General features: G+C 37.0%; 1 protein-coding gene across 1 annotated transcript in view; it reads right to left on the bottom strand.

Moving 5' to 3' along the window:
* Positions 1–22,475, bottom strand: part of PXDNL (peroxidasin-like) — a 371,164-nt gene that overhangs the window by 161,925 nt on the left and 186,764 nt on the right. The window contains exons 7-8 of the mRNA XM_011962239.1: positions 14,404–14,573; positions 11,817–11,934 (exon numbers count right to left, since the gene is read on the bottom strand). Coding sequence (XP_011817629.1) covers positions 11,817–11,934; positions 14,404–14,573 — 288 coding nt within the window. The remainder of the gene's footprint in view (positions 1–11,816; positions 11,935–14,403; positions 14,574–22,475) is intronic.

The raw sequence follows: 22,475 nt of genomic DNA, 5'->3' as shown, positions 1-22,475 counted from the left end.
CAACACAGCCTCCACTGCCCAGTCTGAGTGCTTTGCCAGCAGCCTGAGAGCACTACAGCCTCCCCAGCACAGCCAGTGCTTGACCCCAGGGGGCTAAAGGACAAAACCACAGGCTCAATCCCAGCCCCCGAGGGTCCAGGCACACAGTTGAAGGATATCAAGCTGAGATCTGTGACGAGAGATTGATCAGGGGAGGAACCCCCAATCTCAGAACACTGCGAAGAGTGAGATGCAGATTTGTGTTCTGGTACAGGAGCTGGGTGTGCCTCCCTGCCACGGGGCTAGTATGGGAAGGATGTGGCCTTTCTGCTAGCCACAGCCTCTGCCTGAGGGAACTCCATGGCCTGAAACACCTGACAGCCCAGCCATCTGGGTGCAGAAGGCTTGGGACAAACCCAGCGGATCGAGTAAGCTATAGGCATCCAACAGGAGACCTAGTCAAGGAAGCACAACCTGGGCAGTCCCCGCAGCCATCTGCTGGGCAAAAAAACCCAAGCTGTGGGCACTACACCAACTGCATAGCCAAAACAACTCCACCGTGCCTGGGGTCCTCTGCCCTTGACCTCCTACACAAACACCACCGATGGACATCACAAAGCACAGAGGACCAGTGTGTCACTAGGGAGTTGTGAGTCTCCCTATCTTTCAGCTCAGGTTTCCCCTAAGAGTGAGAGTAGCACAGCCTGTCAGGGCTCCTCTGGGTCTAAGAAAATGTAGGTGCATCAACAGTGATCAGAGGGGGTCCCACAAGGCCCAGGAATAGACTTGGCAAGGAAATATATCTCTCACTCCCTGTCTCTCCCACCCCAGAGCACTGCAGCAAACAAGAACAAGCTGAAATAGAAAAGAAGTGCACAGCTGAGGAAGAGTCTGTCTGTCAGCCCTTACTCTTAAGCATCATCTACTGAGTTGCAGCCTGAAATACACCACCGAACAAAAATTCTTTTAGCATGTATCACCCATGAAACACAATGCAAAAATCTAGCCACAAATTAAGTACCCGCACAGAGCCTTGATATTTGGAAAGCACACAGAAGCAAAGTCATTCAACTATATTCAACATACACCACAGTCAAGACCTCAAGGGAAATAAAGAACATAAAAACAAAAAAGCCCCATACAAATGACAGCAACTTCAAAGAGATAAAGAAACACCAGCCCTCTCGAATGAGTAAGAATGAGTGGAAGAACTCTGGCAATTAAAAAAGTCACAGCATCTTATTACTTCCAAATGACTGCACTGACTCGCTAGCCATGGATCCTAACCAGACTGAAACGGTTAAAGTGACAGACATACAGTTCAGAATCTGGATGGCAAGGAAGCTCAATAAGATAAGGAGAAAGTTGAAACCTAATCCAAGGAAGCCAATAAAATGATCCAACAGTTGAAAGATAATGTAGACATTTTAAGAAGGAACCAAACTGAACTTCTGGAATTGAAAAAGTCACTAAAGGAATTTCATAATACAGTTAGAAGCATTAAAAACAGAACAGACCAAGCAGAGGAAAGAATCTCAGAGCTCAAAAACTGGTTGTTTGAATCAACCAAGTCAGACAAAAAGAGAGAAAAAAGAATTAAAAAGAAGGAATAAAATATCTGAGAAATATGGGATTACATAAGGAGACCAAACCTACAATTCATTGGCATTCCTGAGGGAAAATGAAGAAGAGTAAACAACTGGGAAAATACATTTGAGAATATAGTCCACAAAAATTTCCCCAGTATTGCTAGAGACATCAGCATGCAAATTCAAGAAATTCAGAGAATCCCTGTGAGATATTATACAAGATGACCCTGAGACACACAGTCATCAGATTCTGTGAGGTTAACATGAAAAAAAAAAAAAAAAAAAAAAAAACCTTAAGGGAAGCTAGAAAAAAGGGTTAGATTTCTTACAAAGGGAGCCCCATAGGGCTAACAGCAGACTTGTCTGCAGAAGCCTTGCAAGCCAGAAGAGATTGGGGACCTATTGTCAATATGCTTAAAGAAAAGAAATTCCAATCAAGAATTCCATATCCAGCCAAACTAAACTTTATAAGTGAAGAATAAATAAAATTCTTCCCAGACAAGCAAATGTTAAGAGAACTGGTTATCACTAGAAAAGCCTTATAAGAGGACCTTAAGGGAGTCCTAAACATGGAAACAAAAGAATGATGCCTACTACCACCAAGACATATTTAAGTACATACCCCATAGATAGACCCTATAATGCAACTACACAATCAAGCCTGCCAAACAATCAGCTAAACAACAAGATCAAAACACCACATATCAATATTAACCTTGAATGTAAACAGTCTAAATGGCCCATTTAAAAGGCACAGAGGGCCGGGCGCGGTGGCTCAAGCCTGTAATCCCAGCACTTTGGGAGGCCGAGACGGGTGGATCACGAGGTCAGGAGATCGAGACCATCCTGGCTAACACTGTGAAACCCCGTCTCTACTAAAAACTACAAAAAACTAGCCGGGCGAGGTGGCGGGCGCCTGTAGTCCCAGCTACTCGGGAGGCTGAGGCAGGAGAATGGCGTGAACCCGGGAGGCGGAGCTTGCAGTGAGCTGAGATCCGGCCACTGCACTCCAGCCCAGGCGACAGAGTGAGACTCCGTCTTAAAAAAAAAAAAAAAAAAAAAAGGCACAGAGTTGCAAGTTGGATTTTTAAAAAGACCCAAACTTTTGCTGTCTTCAACAGACTCATCTCACATGTAATGACACACAAAGGCTCAAAGTAAAAGGATGGAGAAAGATCTGTCATGCAACTGGAAAACAAAAAAGGGTAGAAGGTTGCTATTCTTATATAAGATGAAACAGACTTTAAACCACCAACTATAAATAAAAGGACAAATAAGGGCATTACATAATGATAATGAGTTCAATTCAACAAGAGGGCAAAGAAATTCTGAACTTAAATTTGACAGTTGACCAACTAGACTTGATAGCTACAGAACACTTTGTCCAATAATAACAGAATATACATTCTTCTCATCTGTACATGGAAGATGATCACATACTTAGCCATAAAGCAAGTCTCAATAAATGCAAAAACATCAAAATCATACCAACCATACACTCAGACACAATGTAATAAAAATAAAAGTGAATATCAAGAATAGCTCTCAAAATATGGAAATTAAACAACTTAATCTCGAATGACTTTTGAGTAAACAACAAAATTAAAACAGAAATCAAAAAATTCTTTGAAATTCATTAAAATGGAAACATAACATACCAAAATCTCTGGAATGCAGCAAAAGCAATGTTAAGAGGAGAATTTATAAAGCTAAACGCCTACATGAACAAGTTAAGAAAGATCTCAAATTAACAATCTAGAGGAACAACAACAACAACAAAAAACTAGAATAACCCCAAAGTGAAGCAGAAGAAAAAATATAACTGGCCGGGCACACAGTGGTTCATGCCTGTAACCCCAGCACTTTGGGAGGCTGAGGCAGGAGGACTTTTTGAGGCCAGGAGTTTGAGACCAGCCTAGGCAAATGTAGAAAGACCCTATATCTACAAAAAATGAAAATATTAGTTGGGTATATTGGCATGTGCCTATAGTCTCAGCTACTCAGGAGCCTGAGGTGGAATGATTGCTTGAGCCTGGGAGGTCAAGGCTGCAGTAAGCCATGTTTGCACCATTACAATTTAGCCAATTTAGCCTGGGTGACAGACTGAGACCCCATTTCTAATTTTTTAAAAAATCAATTTTTAAAAATGAAATAACCAAATTCAGAGCAGAACTATATGAAACTGAGACACAAAATCCATACAAAAGACCAATGAAACCAAAAGTTGGTTATTTGAAAGGATGAACGGGATTGATAGAACATTAGCTAGATTAACAAAGGAAAAAAGAAATTAAACAACTTAATCCTGAATTTCAAACTGTTGTAGTATCATCTTTGTCATTTCTGATTGTGCTTATTTGAATCATCTCTTAAACCAGGAAGAAACTGAAACCCTGAACAGATGAATAATGAGTTCTGACCCATGGGCAAAGGGAGGGGAACATCACACACCAGGGCCTGTCATGGGGTGGGGAGCTAGGGGAGGGATAGCATTAGGGGAAATACCTAATGTAGATGACGGGTTGATGGGTGCAGCAAACCACCAAGGCACATGTCTACCTATGTAACAAACCTGCACGTTCTGCACATACATCCCAGAAAGTAAAGTGTAATAATAATAATGAGTTCTGAAATTGAATCAGTAATAAAAATCCTACGAATCAATCAAAAAAGACTAGGACTAGACGGAGTCATAGCCAAATTTTACCTGACATACAAAGAAGAGTTTGTACCAATTCTACTGAATCTATTCCAAAAACTCAAGGAAGAAGGATCCTCCCTAGCTCATTCTATGAAGTGAATATCACCCTGACACTAAAATCTGGCAGAGACACAACAAAAAAGGAAACCGTAAGCCAGCATCCCTGATGAACATAAATCCCAAAATCCTCAACAAAATGTTAGCAAACTGAAGCCGGCAGTACATCAGAAAGTTAATTTACCACGACCAAGTAGGCTTTATTCCTGAGATATAAAGTTGGTTCAACATATGCAAATCAATACGTGTCATTCACCACATAAACAGAATTTTAAAAAATTATATGGTCATCTCGGTAGATCTGGAGAAAGCTTTCTATAAAATCCAACCTTCCTTCATGATTAAAAAAAAAAAAAAAAAAAAAAACACCTCAACAAACTAAGCATCAAAGGAACACACCTCAAAATAGTATGTAGCCATCAGTTACAAACCCACAGCCAGTATCATACTGAATGGGCAAAAGCTGGAAGCATTCCCCTTGAGAACCAAAACAAGACAAGAATGTCCACTCCTATTCAACATAGCACTGGAAGTCCTAGCCAGAGCAATCAGGTAGGAGAAAGAAATAAATGACATCCATTAGAAGAAAAAGTCAAACTATCTCTGTTTACTGATAATATGATTCTATACCTTGAAAACTCTAAACCTGCCACCAAAGCCTCCTAGAACTGATAAAGGACTTCAGTAAATTTTCAGGATACAAAATCAATGTATAAAATATAGTAGCATTTCTGTACACCAATAATGTTCAAGCTGAGAGCCACATCAAATATGTAATCCCACTTACTATAGTCACAAAAAGAAAAAATATCTAGAAATATATCTAACCAAGTAAGTGAAATATTGCTATAAGGAGAACTACAAAACATGGTTGAAAGAAACCACAGATGACACCAATAAATAAAAAAGCATTTTATGCTCATAAATTGGAAGACTCAATATTGTTCAAATGGCCATACTGCCCGAGGCAATTTACAAATTCAATGCTATTCCTATCAAAGCACCAATGCCATTTTTCACAGATTTAGAAAAAAAAACTATTCTAGAATTCATACGAAACAGAAAAAGAGCCTGACTAGCCAAAGCAATTCTAAACAAAAAGAACAAAGCTGGAAGTATCACATTATCCAACATCAAGCTATTCTACCAGGCTACACTAAACAAAACATAGTGCTAGTACAAAAACAGAAACGTAGACAAACAGAACGGAATAGAGAACTCAGAAATAAAACTGCACCCTTACAGCCACCTGATCTTCAACAAAGTCAACAAAACTAAGCAATGGAAAAGGACTCCCTATTCAATAAATGGTGCTGGGAGAACTGGCTATCCATATGCAGAAAGATGAAACGAGACCCCTATATATCTCCATATACAAAAATCAACTCAGGATGGATTAAAGACTTAAATATAAGACCTCAAACTGTAAAAATTTTAGAAGAAAACCTAAGAAATACCCTTCTCAACATTAGTCTTGGCAAAGAATTTATGGCTAAGTCCTCAAAGCAATTGCAATGGAAACAAAAATTGACAAGTGGGACCTAATTAAACTAAAGAGCTTCTGCACAGCAAGATGAACTATCAACAGAGTAAACAGACAACTTACAGTCTGGAGAAAGTATCCACAAACTACACATCTGACGAAAGCCTAATATCCAGAATCTACAAAGAACTTAAACAAATCAACAAACAAAACACAAATAACCCTATTAATAAGCAGGCAAAGTACAAGAACAGACACTTCTCACAGGAAGGCATACAGGCAACTAGCAAACTTATGAAAAAAATGCTCATTATCACTAATCATTGGATAAATGCAAATCAAAACCACAATAAGATGCCATCTAGCACCCATCAGAATGGCTTTCATTAAAAAGTCAAAAAATAACAGGTCTGGTTGGGGCTGCAGAGAAAAGCTAATGCTTCCACACTCTTGGAAATGTAGATTAGGTCAGCCACTGTGGAGAGCAGTTTGAAGACTTCTCAAAGAAGTAAAAGTTGAGCTACCATCCAACACAGCAACCCCATTACTGGATACCAAAAGAAAAATAAATCTTTCTACCAAAACGACCCATGTGTCCATATGTTAATTCCAGCACTATACACACACAATAGCAAAAACATAGAATCAACACAGATTCCTATCAATGGTGGATTAGATAAAGAAAATGTACTACATACACACCTTGGAATACTATGCAGCCATAAAAAATAATGGAATCATGTCCTTTGCAACAATCTGAATGCAGTTGAAGGCCATTATCCTAAGTGAACTAATGCAGGAACAACAACGACAACAAACAAATACTGTTTGTTTTTACAGACTTACAAATATTCTCACTTGTAAGTGAGAGCTAAAATATTGGGTACATATGGACATAAAAATGGGAACATTAGACACTGGGGAATACATGATGGAGAGGTAGGGAAGGAGGTAAGCATTGAAAAACTACATATTTGTTACTATGCTCACTTCTTGGGTGACGGTTCAGTCATATTCCAAATCTCAGCATCATGTAGTATACCTTTGTAACAAGCCTGCACTTGTACCCCCAGAATCTACAATAAAAGTTGAAAAAGAAATAGAAAAGTCTGGTTGGTTTTTACATCTCTTTGATCAAGTCATTGTCTTGCTCAACATATTCTAATGGGTCTCAAAGTTTATAAACTGAAAGCCCGAGTCATTAGTTTTGCCATTATTATGCAATCTTTTTCTATTTCTCCCCAAGGTAAAACCTTAATTCTTACAAATGTGCTCTACACACTTTCCTGAAACTAACCTTCATTTATTTTCATTCTGAGCTTTTAATTATTCTTTCTTCAGCCTGGAAGGTTTCTCTCATCTTTGAATCTATTCAGTTATTCTAAAACTACTTATTAAGTGCTGGTAATCATTTTATTTTCCTACTGAGAAGTGTAAAGAATCTCTAAAATTATCTTGACAAATGGCTGTTTTCTAAAATTTGTTTAAATTATAATAAAAGAAAGGGATTTTTATGAAATTGATTCTTAGCTATGAGTTGAGATTTTGTGTCTTTGTGTCTTTTGTGATCAATGTTGATAAGTGTTCTGTAACTGCTTGAAAAGATAGTATGGTTTATTTTTGTATATGATAGATATCATCAGTGTTCTAAGCTATGTTTAGATATTGTTACTAATTTTTGTTCCTAATCTTTCTGGGAAAGCAGTATTAAAACTTCTTGCGGCCGGGCACAGTGGCTCAAGCCTGTAATCCCAGCACTTTGGGAGGCCGAGATGGGCGGATCACAAGGTCAGGAGATCGAGACCATCCTGGCTAACACGGTGAAACCCCGTCTCTACTGAAAAAATGCAAAAATCTAGCCGGGCGAGGTGGCAGCGCCTGTAGTCCCAGCTACTCAGGAGGCTGAGGCAGGAGAATGGCGGGAACCCGGGAGGCGGAGCTTGCAGTGAGCTGAGATCCGGCCACTGCACTCCAGCCTGGGTGATAGAGCGAGACTCCGTCTCAACAAAAAAAAAAAAAAAAAAAAAAAAACCTCTTGCTATAATTGGATTTATGTAAATATATCCTTATAATTCTCTCAATCTTGTTATTCTTCAGCAGCTATTTTGTTAGGTATATAAATGTTCATGAATTTTAAATTCAGGTGAATTACAATTTTTATCATTTTTAATGTGATCATTTTTAATAGTGATCTTTTTTATGCGATTACACTATAATATTCTTACATCATCCTTATCTTGATCAGTATAACTTAGTTGACATATTTGTTTACCTATCGACCTTCCATCTCTCAGTGTCATAATGTTTCAGATATACCTCTTATAAATAGCATATAGCTGGATTTTAAAATTCAATATTATGTCTTCCAATAGACTATTTATTGTTTTTACTAATGTGTTTAAATTTATTTCTGATGAGTTATTTTATATTTTCTCTTTCCCAAGCCTTTTCTCTGTCTTTAATCCATCCCCGCTTCCATTTTGCGTATTGATCCAGTTTTCTTTATCCACTTTTTTTCTAGTATGGAAGGATCTTCCTATTTGTTAGTATTTCATCTTAATTGTTAACATGCACTCTTGACTTAACAGAATTCACAGTATCACTCTCCACCTAAAAAATAAGGCATGTAAAATAATTTAACTATGTTCTCTCTCCTTATAACTCTTCTATTAATATTGTCTAACATTCTACTTTTTTCTTACTTTAAAGTTGTTCAATCCTTAATTTAGTAATCTAGCTTATTCATATTTATCAACATGTTTAAAACTTTCTTTGTTCAAATTTGCTTTTGGCAAATCACATCTTTCTTATTGGATCAAATTCTTACTTACTGAAACACATCTATTTGTAGGTCTTTCAGCAAATATTCCTGAATAAAGCTCTATTCTTTGCCTAAAAATGGTTTTACTTTACCACGTCAGATAATTTAGCTGGATGTAAAATTGAAAGAAATCAGTTATTTTTCCTTAATACCCTAAATATATTTCATTGTCTTCTGTCTGATGTAAAGTTTACCGCAAGTATAACTGCTGCACATTTGAAGGTAATCTGCAAATTACTTGTGAATGAAAGATTTTTATCTCTGACTTTCAATGTTGTGATCACAATGAAGAGTACAGATTTATTTTTTAAATCCTATTTTGGAATCAATATAATTCTCATTCTGAAATTGTGTGACTTTTTAAATTCTGGATAATTCTATCGTTACCTTTTCAAACGTTTCCTTTAGCTCACTCTTTCCTACCTGCCTTTCTGGAACTCCTACTGGATAGACACTAGACCTTTGCATTGTAGTCTCCATGTCTCGTTACCACACTTACATCTGTTTATTCCCACATACCTACTTTCTAATCTTCAAATTCTACCTCTGGTTGTGTCTAATCAGTTTTTAATCCACTCATCTAAGGACACTAAATCCAGGCCTTCTCGAGGGGAGAAGAAAAGGATAATGATAATGAAAGGACAGATGGGTAGCTTCTGAGTTAGGGTATTTTTTCTTACCCTGGTTCATGTCGAACAGATGTTTATTTCAAATTATTTGCTATACCACACTTCATGCTCCATGCACTTTCAGGATATATATTACCTTTCTATAAAAAATACTCAACAGTAAATAATCAGTAAGTTAATAGTTGCTCATGTTAAACATGTTAAACATTTCTTGTCATAAACTCTTCTTTTTCATCTTTAATTTTTAAATATAAAATGATTAACATTTTAACGAACATTTTTACCCATAACTTTTTTCTTTATTCTATTCTTTCTGTTTAGATTTCTTTGTTTTCCTTTCAACTGCATCTTAGCTTCTTTAGTCACTATATTCGAAACTTTTATGTCATAAGTTAAAATAGGCAATGTGATTTTTTCACTTGCTTCTTTCTAAATACTAGTTAGTATCTTTGTAACCCTGAACATATCATTTTAAAATTTAAATTGTAAGAAGGCAGAAAAAGCAATTTTAAGACATTACAAGCAGTGATTTCTGTTTCTCAAGCACACTTGAGCAATCTCAAGATGGAAATAAATTGAACACTTCTATCAATTGAAGTCTTTCTCATGAGCTAGATTCCAGATTTAATACTATTCATAATTGCCTTCTGCAATTATGCAGTATAAGTTATTTTTAACCTATACTTACTAGACTTTTTACAAGAATTTAAAACACATGGCTTAGTTTCTGGCTACAATTATAAATCCAAATTATGCACAAAAAGCAAAAAAAAATTGTATAATATGTTTTAGAATATTTTATACAGACAAGCAAAAAAAATCAGAGTTGATTATACACGTGACAAAAGAAAATCAGTGAAAGTTTGTGTAAGAATGGAAGGGACACATGAAAACCATGCTAATTATCAGTAACATAACTAATGATAATATAATTGTCCAAGTGCTATCATTGAATTATATTAGGTATATAGTACACTTTATGTTTCTATTTTACTATAACCACCAGTTCAGTTTTAAAACAGATATATAGACCAATGGAACAGAACAGAGGTCTCAGAAATAATGCCACACATCTACAAATATCTGATCTTTGACAAACCTGACAGAAACAAGCAACTGGGAAAAGATTCTTCATTTAATAAATGGTATTGGGAAAACTGGCTAGCCATACGCAGAAAACTGAAACTGGACCCCTTCCTTACACCTTATACAAAAATTAACTCGAGATGGATTACAGACTTAAATGTAAGACCTAAAACCATAAAAACCCAGAAGAAAACCTAGGCAATACCATTCAGGCCATAGCCATGGGCAAACACTTCGTGACTAAAATACCAAAAGCAATGGCAACAAAAGCCAAAACTGACAAATGGGATCTAATTAAACTAAAGAACTTCCACACAGCAAAAGAAACTATCATCAGAGTGAAGAGGCAACCTACAGGAGAAAATTTTTACATTCTAGCCATCTGACAAAGAGCTAATATCCAGAATCTACAAGGAACTTAAACAAATTTACAAAAAAAAAAAAAATCAAAAAGTGAGCAAAGGATATGACCAGACACTTCTCAAAAGAAGACATTTATGCAGCCAACAAACATATGAAAAAAAGCTCATCATCACTGGTCATTAGAGAAATGCAAATCAAAACTACAACGAGATACCATCTCATGCCAGTTAGAATGGTGATCACATTTAACTTTTCAAACGTTAGTTTTTACTATTTAATTTTATACTCACAGATTTTTGGACTCATTGGTTTTATGTTTTATCAAATAGTACCGTGAGCATAAAATAAATGACTAGCTTTTTAAATAATTTTGCTGTCATTTATTGCCAGTTTGCTTAAATAATCCTATACTGATTTACCATAGGAAAGTTGCAACATCAAATATGAAGCATCAGTTTAAATCTGAAATAACTTACATGTGGCTATATCAAATTATATTCAGCTTTAAAACAAACTAGTTTGTTATTAATCCCAACATTTCCTTCTAGAAATAATACAGAATTATTTTAGTCAGTTACAGAATCACTGAGATCTGGAAATGTATAAGTTTTTGTTTTTGTTTTTTCTTTTGAGATGGAGTCTCACTCTGCAGCCCAGGCTAGAGGGCAGTGGCACAATCTCGGCTCATCGAAAGTTCTGCCTCCCAGGTTCACGCCATTCTTCTGCCTCAGCCTCCCTATTAGCTGGGACTACAGGCGCCCACCACCACACCCGGCTAACTTTTTGTATTTTTAGTAGAGACAGGGTTTCACCATGTTAGCCAGGATGGCCTCGATCTGCTGACCTCGTGACCTGCCCACCTAGGCCTCCCAAAGTGCTGGGATTACAGGCGTGAGCCACCGCGCCTGGCCAGAAATGTATACATTTTAAGAAAAATGCCTTTACATAGCTTGAGTTAGTCAAAAAATAAAAGTTAAAAGACATTTTATCTTTAAGAAACTCTGAAAATTTGGGTAATTTCTTCTCTAGATAAAGGAGTTAAATTGAGTTAAAAAGATAGCTGGAATCAGAAAGAGAATCACAACCCATGTCCATGCTCAGTATTTACTTGTTGTGTATCCAAATAATCTCAGGTTTGGGGTTTCCTTCTGCACGGCAGGTGAAGTAGACAGTATTTCCTGATGGTACCTCCACATCCTGGGGCTCAAAGGTAATTCGGGGGCTCTCTGCAACAAAAGAATTATTAATATATTTTTCAAAGATACAAAATTATGGCCTTCTAAGATGCTGAGAAAGAGATATAGGCAATTTAAATTTATTTCTACATTAAAGTTTTACACATCGAATGTACCAGGTTAGAGATTAGACATATATTTGACTTATACTTTAGGAGTTTGAAAGATTCACTGCACGAAGGGATCTCCAATGAAGTAAATTAAGTAAATTTTCCTGTGCTTTTATTTCTAGGAGCTCAATACAACCATATTTATGGAAGGAGCTTGATTTTATGAATCAATTTTTCAAACCAAGTGCTTAAACTGAGCTTGCAATTTTGCAGGCACTCTTCCTAGACAATTAGCCATCTAAGCACCCAACCACGCACTCTACACAATTTACAACAAGTGATATGTCTAGACCTCAAACCTGGTTGAGCAAAATTCTTATCTATATAAAGGAATGATTCCATCTTCCAATAATAATTGAGTGATAAAACATGAAAACACTTAAATTATTTTAATAAGAAGATGGAGTGATTGATTTTGTAATGAATCAGGTAATATTATTGAACTTAAATGATAAAGAACAATATACAAAAGGAACTTTTAGTTTTCTACAGTTTCACTTAATTCTCTTTAAACCTTTCTAAATAACAAAACTCTTCCTTTTATAAGTGCTTTATCTGAAATTTCCTGTCATTAACCATGACTATTATGTCTGTAGAGCATTCGTAGATCTTTACTAATCTTGCATACTTCAATAAAAGTCCATATAATTAATATCTTGGCTTTATTCTCTTTAGATAAGTGATTTTATTTGTTTATGTAATTAAAAAATAATAATTCAGCATCAGCTATGTGCCAGACAAGGCACTAGGACTAGTGATGAAGCAGTGTTCAAAATAGACAAGGTCTCTCTACCAAAGGGTTCACAGTTTCATTGAAGCAGTTGAAAATAAACACACACACACACACACACACACACACACACACATATTAACATAGGCGGCAACTGCTTAGATGGAAAATAAGTGATATTTTGATGGATTATAAAAAGGAACCTGATTCAGTATGGAGGGATAGGTAGGTCAGTGGGAAGGGGGTTTAAATGAAGGCTTTCCATGGAATTCATATTTAAGAGGAGGACCATGAAAAGAAGCAGAATCAGAATATTGTAGGCAGGAAAGACAGCATGTAAAAAGTCCTTGGATTGAAGAAAGGCTTAAGAACTTCCAAGAATGGAGAACACTGAGGTGGCTACAACACTGAGAAAAGAGTAAGTGACTGGAGGAGCAGAGTATAGCCAGAAAGGACTGTACAAAAAGAATCAACCACATTAAGAATTGCGTGCTTTATTTTAAGGTAGGAACCCATGTAAGGATTATGGGTGAAGAAATGATGTAATAAGATGCGTTTTTAAACAATTTTCCCAAACATAAAGGAGCAAGAAAAATGAAAGCTGGGATATCAATTAAGATGTGAAGCAATCCAGCCACACTTGACTGCGGTTTGAACTAGAAGTTAGTAGCAAAGATGGGAGCTATAGACAAGCTTGAGAATTTTTTGGCAGTAAAGACCAAGTCAATTTTCTTCTAAATTTGAATATAAATTATTTATATTGATGTGATTTTTAATTACTTGTTTAGAGAAATTCAAAAAATGGCTTGCCAGTGAGAGAGTGGAAAGCAAATTTTTGCTGTAATTACAGCAGTCATGTAAGCGAATCTCCAAAACACTGAATTATCACACACACGCACACACACGAGGGTGTTCATTTATTTCTATTTAACCCGAAATACAGGAATAGAGATACATAGAGATATATCCTTATATTCACATGAAAAGTTTTAAATGAAAATCAAATAATATTGTAAGCAGCCATAATAAATTATTTAGGTAAAGCCTATTGCTTTAGTAAGGTTGTCAGAATATAACCGTATGCTTATTAAATCCAAGGTTTCCATTATTTAAAAATTTACAAAGAGATGGTAAGACTGATTTTCATTATTTTAGTCATATTCATGGTCCCATTATACATTTAAAAAATCAATTACTGGATTTGTTGGGGGGCTTTCTCAGCAACGAATATTAGCAATTATTTGATTTAAAGTTGAAACCCCTAACTTTATTGATTATTAACACTAAGTCATACCAAGGAATAAGTGGAGATTTTAATGTTGGACACCACTTCTGGTGACCTTGTTGAAAATCAGTTTTCTCAATATTTATTCCCTGAAATTATGGAAATTAGATTAAATGTTCCTCAAAGACTCTCAGCTCTTAATTTTATGTTGATAAAACCTTCTTTAAATGAAAATGCAGATGATGGAAAAGAAATTGGCCATACTTTTACCACATTCCTTAAAAACACTTTCGGATAACACATTCTTTTAAAATGCATATTATGTAATAAACCTTTACAGAAAGAGAACAAATGAGAGACATTTCTATGTTATGTACACATTGAAATTTACGTACGGCAATTGAATTCCTCTACTGTTACTGAAGCAACTGCACGGCCATGGAGTCTTCTGGGATATTCACAGGTAGCCGCAACCTGGGTGTGGCCGTGTTGGCCAAAGCCTTGTAAAAGCTCCCCCAGCCACATCAGATCACAGTCACAAACCAGGACGTTGGAATCCAGACGCCTAGGCATGCAGGCAAGAAGTACAACTGTTAAAAGGGACTATTAATTTCTATGACAAATCTTTTGAGTGGTAATATTTAATTTCCCCCGATTTATCTTATCTGTTACATTTTTGACTCCAGGATTCTATTAACCAATAAACAGATTTTAAGAATCACTTAACTTGTTGCATATCTTGCACAGAGTAGACACATTTTCATATTAACCATGTTTTTGAGAAGTCATTTTAAAACTGGAAAAGCGGTTTTCTCTTAATGTGCACTATGTCTATTATAAATAAATAATTGTGAGGTGAAATGAATCCTTATTTGTTTTAGAGAAATGTAGAATTAAAACTGTAAGTATGGCCAGGTGCAGTGGCTCATGCCTGTAATTCAAGCGCTTTGGGAGGCCTAGGCAAAAGCATCACTCGAGGCCAGGAGTCTGAGACCAGCCTGGGCATTCTAGCAAAGTTCCATCTCCAAAGATAAAAATTTTCTTTAATTTCTTTATGGTTTCAACTTTTATTCTAGATTCAGGGGGTACATGTGCAGTTTGTTACCTGGGTATATTGCATAATGCCGAGGTTTGCGGTCTTATTGATCCCATCACCAATGTACTCAACATAGTACCCAATATTTTTGTAACCCTCACTCCCCTCCCTGCCTTCCCTCACCAGTAGTCCCTAGTGTCTATCATTGTCATTTTTATAACTATGAGTATCCAATATTTAGATCCCACTTATAGGTGAGAACATATGGTTTTTGGTTTCCTGTTCCTGCATTAATTCACTTAGGATAATGGCCTTCAGTTATAGCCATGTTGGGCAAAGGACATTATTTCATTATTTTTTATGGCTGTGTATACAGTTTTTTTAGTTAGCTAGGCATGGTGGCACCCGCCTGTAGTCCCAGCCACTTGGGAGGCTGAGGTGGGAGAATCACTTGAGCCTGAGGGAGGCTGAGGTGGGAGAATCACAGGACTTGGAGGCTGCAGTGAGCTGTGAAGGCGCCACTGCGCTCCAGCCTGGGTGACAAAGTGAGACCCTGTCCCAAAAGCAAAAACAAACAAACAAACAAAAAAGCTGTAAGTATGGAAGTATTCCAGTTTGCTTTGTTTATGTGTTATAGAACAAGGAAGCTGTAATGTGGTGGTGGTATTTCAATATTTTTGGATTACTCAAAAGAGTGGTAGAAGCTTTGCTGCCCAAAGGAGGCTTATGAATGTGATGTGTGATCCACGCAGCTTCCCAAGGAGGTTAGCTTTTTTTCTGTTGTAAACTCCTTGGCATCAATATGGACAGGCATGTGTTCTCTGTGTTTTCCATTTGCTCTAAAGGACAGAAGCCAAGCTTTCCTTTTTTGTAATGCTCAAAGTCCCGGTTAGAAGGTCCCCCTCTGGAATTGCCACATGCAGACTGTAACAGGAAGGCAATGGCTCTTTTCATTTCTTTATGGTGTTTCCTAATATAGGCATACAAGTTATTCATTTTTGCCAAGTTTTACTGTACTTCACTAATTTTTTCTAGCATATTTTTCCTCATGAAATAAAATAGATCACCAAAGAGATTTATGTGTATCTACCTCCATTCTTGCCAAAAGATGTCTGGCAAAAAGGTACAGAAATGATTAATACTTTTTTTCACTTCTCCCAATGGGTTAAAAAGGGAGCTTTTGCTAAGTGGAATTCATAAGTCTGTCTATGGTGGCAATTGGATCACACTCTATGCAAGGAAATCCAGCAACGAAACAGTAATGTGAACATATTTACAATAGGTGTTAGATTGATTAACATTAAGCAAATAATATCTGTATGGTTAACTAACTTTTCAATAAGTGCAAATTTTTTTCTCTTTAGCAATTTAAAGCAACTAAATATAGCTATCATTTTCAGGGTAATATAATAAAATTTAGATACAGTTATAAAAATTAGTCATATGAATTGCATATCTACAAAACATTTTACGAAACTGTCAGATAATAAGACTTTCTTAAATTTATTAAAATGTATACAGTTGTATACATTTTAATTGTAAGAAGTATATAATTGTAAGAAGTAGTGTCCTATGTGACTGGAGGAGAATACAAAATGCCATAATTTTAATAACTTTTAATCAAAATTATTCATGCACAAAAGTGCTTACAAATATGGAAAACAAACACACAAACACAACTTAAATCTAAAGATACCAATTTGCAAATAAAAAAATCACTTCACTGTATTAATTTAGAAATTTGCATGGATGTCATGACACTGGAAGAGACAAATCTGAAAGTAAAAAATTGTGCTATTCCCTAGATTTAGAAATTAAAACACTTCCTAAAACAACTGTATACATTTTAATAAATTTAAGAAAGTCTTATTATCTGACAGTTTCGTAAAATGTTTTGTAGATATGCAATTCATATGACTAATTTTTATAACTGTATCTAAATTTTATTATATTACCCTGAAAATGATAGCTATATTTAGTTGCTTTAAATTGCTAAAGAGAAAAAAATTTGCACTTATTGAAAAGTTAGTTAACCATACAGATATTATTTGCTTAATGTTTGCAACAAGACTTCACACTAACGTGAGAATATAAAGCCATGGCTAAAGTAGGGAATTCTGTCAGCCTTGTCGGGAGTGGGGTGTAAGTCGTAAAAGTCAACTAGCACTTGTTCAGGAGAGTGCTGTTGGTTCAGCAGGCCTTGGCTATTCCTTGTCACTGACTGATTCATTGTACCAGCTACATGGCTAAAAAACAGATCTTATTCAACAGTATTGTGTTCAACATTCACATTTACATTTTGAGTTTAATTTCTTGTAATTTTCTCAAAAAGGAACATACAAGGAACTTACTCCTCTAAATATAAAGGAGTAAATTCTCACTTCAGCATCACCATGACGTTCGTCTGAATTGAACATAAGCAAGGATGTGAATATACATCCCCTGGGAGCATCCCTCAGCATGGCAGCCTCACCATGCAGTTGTCCCATTTCCCAGAGTCATCACTGCTTACTCATCGCCTTCCCTCAGTTATACCTTCCCTTATGCGTCCTCATGCTTGTGTGTTTTGGTTACAACTGAGCACAGATTTCATTTATTTCTAATTATTATTTTCAATTTAAGATACTCATCCATAGTGGAGTTGCAAAACATGAAGAAAACAACAAAAGGATACAGATTTTCACTTGCCAGTTGAAAAACTCCTTTTGTGTTTGTAAAATAATCTGGTAGTAAAACTATACTTTCATATGATAATCTGAGTAATCTTTATAAATAATTTTCAAATTTATCATGAGAAAACGTTTTCAAAATTTTGCCTATAATTTAGAGCCATGAATATTGAAAACTAAGAAGCAATAGAGTCAATCAATAAGAAAGATGGTTCTTATGAACCTTTATTAGACTATACTAAATATTGAATACACTATGTTTAAAATCATTACTTTACTCTTCTCCATTTTGAAAGTGCTATTATATCAAATATCATACCAAGTATAATAAATGAAAGCCCCTCTGATAGTATGCAGCAAGAATCACAGCACTAAAATAATTACTCACTTGGATATATTCTCTGCTCAATGAAAAATTTCAAAGGAAAAAAGTGGTGCCAGGTAAATTAATCTTTTCCATTTGTAAACAGTAACACCTCACTTGTACTTACACAATCCCTTTCACTTAAAGATCCAAAAACACTTTTAAACAAAATGGATCAAGAACATTTTATCGATTTTTACAGTCCACTTGTGAAGGGTGTGATTGTCATGAGTTAGAAATGGCATGACAGATGGAGAACCCAGCGTTGGGTGACCTTCATAGTGCCAAGACTGGAGTCAAGGACAGAATTACCACTGGTTTCTCTGCCCTCACATGCTATCAGTGAGTGGACACTCCTCAGTTGAAAAACTTTATTGTTGAAGGTGGAATTTATTTAATAGTAGGTATAGCCCTCTATTGCTCTCCTATATTCTGTTGTTCTCATCTAAATTGTAGCCTAAATAAGACACAAGTTGAGGATTTGGAATAAACAGATGTCCAGTTTCCACCCTGTCTTGGACCCATCAGGATTTCATGGACCCTGAGCAGTTTGCTCAAATCATCTGTATGTCAGTTTCCCACAAAGTAAGTTCATAACATAAAGATACTTCATCAAAATAACAAACTAAAAAAAATCATCTGAAAACATTTGGATGCACAGTGCATGCATGTAAGGTGCATACTGGCACATCACTGTAAGGAGAACTCCCTTGGCCTCTTTATTGGCAGTTATTTTTGCATGTGTGTTCCAGCAATGGAGTGAATGCTGTTTCAGTAAATGTAAGAGGAGGCTGGAACAAAAAAGCTGCTACTAAGATTTAACAGGAAAGAATAATAAAAAGAGATTAGAAAAAACTAAAGGATTTGGCACTTCAAAACTTTCTCTGAGTCACAGAAGGCAAGAATGACCCAGATAGAAATTTATATAGACAAGAAACACTGCATGGGAATTATAATTGCAAATATACAAAGACAGTGATTCTAACCATATCTGATGTAACAAATTTTAAAAAAGAGAGAAAACAGACAAGTAGAAAATAATGCACAATATTTCTCCCACCACCAAAATGGAACATCCTATGACCCTGTTACAAAATGTCTTGGCATTTTGCATATCCCACGTAGGACTGAAAAACAAGAATAAATGGATGTGTTATTCCAAATGGCTGGTGCAGCCAGTTCTGACAAGTAAGAAAACTTTGGCAAAAAGCAGTTATTATGGATGGAACTGGAAGCCATTATTTTTAGTGAAATAACTCAGAAACAGAAAGTCAAATACCTCATGTTTTCAAGCCTACAAGTGGGAGCTAAATAATACATACACATGGATGTAGGGAGTGAAATAATAGACATTGGAGAATCAGAAAAGTGGGAGGGTGGAGTGGGCGTGAGGCATGGGAAATTATCTAATGGGTGCAGTGTACACTATTGGGGTGATGGCTATGCTAAAAACCCAGATTTCACCATTATGCTATATATCCATGTAACAAATCTACACTCGTACCACTTTACAGATAGATTAGATAGATAGATAGATAGATAGATAGATAGATAGATAGATAGATAGATAGATAGATAGATAGAGTCAGTTGATGACCATATCCAAGACTTTTGAGGGCTTAGATACAGTCAAAGAACATCAAGAAGACTGGGAAGCAGCATTATGTGTGTCTAACATGAGAATTACCAAGAAAAAAGGATTAGGAGTGGATGAAATATCTCCTTGATTAAACTCAAAGATTACAAGCGTTATTTCTGGGCACCAGTTGGGCCTGGATTTATTTTCCTCAGGGCTCTGATTTTTACTTAATAATAACATTCTCTTGCTCATGGACCTATGTCTAGGAACACAATATTAGAAGAGCAACAAAACAAAAGTGGCCTCTGTATTAGGTCATTCTTGAATTGCCATAAAAAAATACTTAAGACTGGGTAATTATAAGAAAAGAGATTTAATTGGCTCATGGTTCTGTAGGCTGTACAGGAAGCATAGTGCCAGCATTAGTTCTGGGGGAGGCCTCAGGAAGATTTTACTTGTGGCAGAAGGAGGAGCAGAAGCAGGCACTTCACGTGGTGAAAGCAGGAGAAAGGGTGGAGAGTGACATAGGTTATAATGATCAGATCTCAAGAAAACACACTCAATATTGGGAGGACAGCACCCAACCATGAAGGATCTGCCCCCATGAACCTCCCATCATTCCCCACATCTGACACTAGGGATTACAATTGCACATAAGATTTAGAGGGGACAACATCTAAACTATATTAGCCTCTGATATGGTTTGGTTGTGTCCCCACCTAAATCTCACCCTGAAATGTAAAAATCCCTACATGTCAAGGGCAGGACCAGGTGAAGATAATTGAGTCATGGGGGTGGCTTCCCCCATACTGTTCTCATGGTAGTGAATAAGTCTCACAAGATCTGATGGTTTTATAAATGGGAGTTTCCCTGCACAGGTTCGCTGGCCTGCTGCCATGTAAGACATTCCTTTGCTCTTTCTTCATCTTCTGCCATGATTGTGAAGCCTCCCTAGCCATGTGGAAATATGAGTCCATTAAACCTCTTTTTCTTTATAAATTATCCAGTCTCATGTGTGTCTTTATTAGCAGTATGAGAACAGACTAATATAGTAAATTGGTACTAGGAGTGGGGCACTGCTGTAAAGATACCCAAAAATGTAGAAGGGACTTTGGAACTGGATAACAGGCAGATGTTGGAACAGTTTAGAGGGTTCAGAAGCAGATAGAAAACTGTTTGAAAGTTTAGAACTTCCTAGAGACTTGGAGGGCTCAGAAGACAGGGAGATGTGGGAAAACTTGGAATTTCTTAGAGACATGTTTAATAGCTTTGACCAAAATGCTGATAGTGACATGGACAATAAAATCCAGACTGAGGTAGTCTCAGATGGAGATGGGGAACTTGTTGGGAACTGGAGTGAAGGTCACTCTTGCTATGCAAAGAGACTGGTGGCATTTTGCCCCTGCCCTAGAGATCTGTGGAAATTTGAACTTGAGAGAGATGATTTCAGGTATCTGGTGAGAAATTTCTGGTTGGCAAAGCATTCAAGAGGTGACAGTGCACAAAAATTTTGAAAATTTGTAGCCTGATGATGCAGTAGAAAAGAAAAACCCATTTTCTGGGGAGAAATTCATGCTGGCTGCAGAAATATGCAAAAGTCATGAGGGGTCAAATGCTAATCACCAAGACAATGGGAAAAATGTCTCCAGGGTATGTCAGAGAACTTCATGGCAGCTCCTCCCATCACTGGCCTGGAGGCCTAGGAGTGAAAAATGATTTCATGGACTGGGCCTAGGGTCTCCCTTTTCTATGCAGTTTCTGAACATGGCGCCCTGCATCCCAGGTGTTTCAGCTCTAGCTGTGACTAAAAGGGGTCAACATACTTCTCAGGTCATCGCTTCAGAGGGTGCAAGTCCAAAGCCTTAGCAGCTTACATGCGGTGTTGGGCCTGTGGGAGTACAGAAGTCAAGAATTGAGGTTTGGGAACCTCCACCTAGATTTCAGAGAATGTAAAGAAATACCTGAATGTCCATGCAGAAGTTTGCTGCAGGGATGGGGCCCTCATGGAGAACCTCTGCCAGGGCAGTGTGGAAGGAAAATATGGGGTTGGAGCCCCTACACAGAATCCCTACTGGGGCACTGCCTAGTGGAGCTGTGAGAAGAAGGCCAACATCCTCCAGACCCCAGAATGGTAGATCCACTGACAGCTTGTACTGTGCACCCGGAGAAGCTGCAGACACTCAACACACCCCATGAAAGAAACCAGGAAGGAGGCTGTGCCCTGCAAAGCCACAGGAGCAGAGCTGCCCCAGACCATGGGAGCCCACCTCTTCCATCAACATGGCCTGGTCATGAGACATGGAGTCAAAGGAAATCATTCTGGAGCTTTAAGATTTGAATGCCCCACTGGATTTTGGACTTGGATAGGACCTGTAGCCCCTTCATTCTGGCCAATTTCTACAATTTGGAATGACGGTATTTACCCAACACCTGAACCCCCATTTTATGCAGGAAGTAACTAACTTGCTTTTGATTTTACAGGCTCATAAGAAGATGGGACTTGCCTTGTCTCAGATGAAACTTTGGACTGTGGACTTTTGAGTTAATGCTGAAATGAATTAAGACTTTAGGGGACTGTTGGGAAGGTATGATTTGTTTTCAAATGTGAGGACATGAGATTTGGGAGGGGCCAAGGGTGGAATGATATAGTTTGGCTGTGTCCCCACTCAAATCTCATCTTGAATTGTAATAATCCCCATGTGTCAAGGGTACTAAATCACAGGGACAGTTTCCCCCATATTGTTCTCATGGTAGTTAATAAGTTTTATGAGATCTGATGGTTTTATAAATGGGAGTTCCCTGCACAGGCTCTCTTGCCT

This window comes from Colobus angolensis, unplaced genomic scaffold, assembly GCF_000951035.1.
Source record: "Colobus angolensis palliatus isolate OR3802 unplaced genomic scaffold, Cang.pa_1.0 Scaffold586, whole genome shotgun sequence".
Taxonomy (NCBI): Eukaryota; Metazoa; Chordata; class Mammalia; order Primates; family Cercopithecidae; genus Colobus; species Colobus angolensis.
Note: the sequence above shows the minus strand (reverse complement) of the source record. Positions and strands in the feature narration are given on the sequence as shown.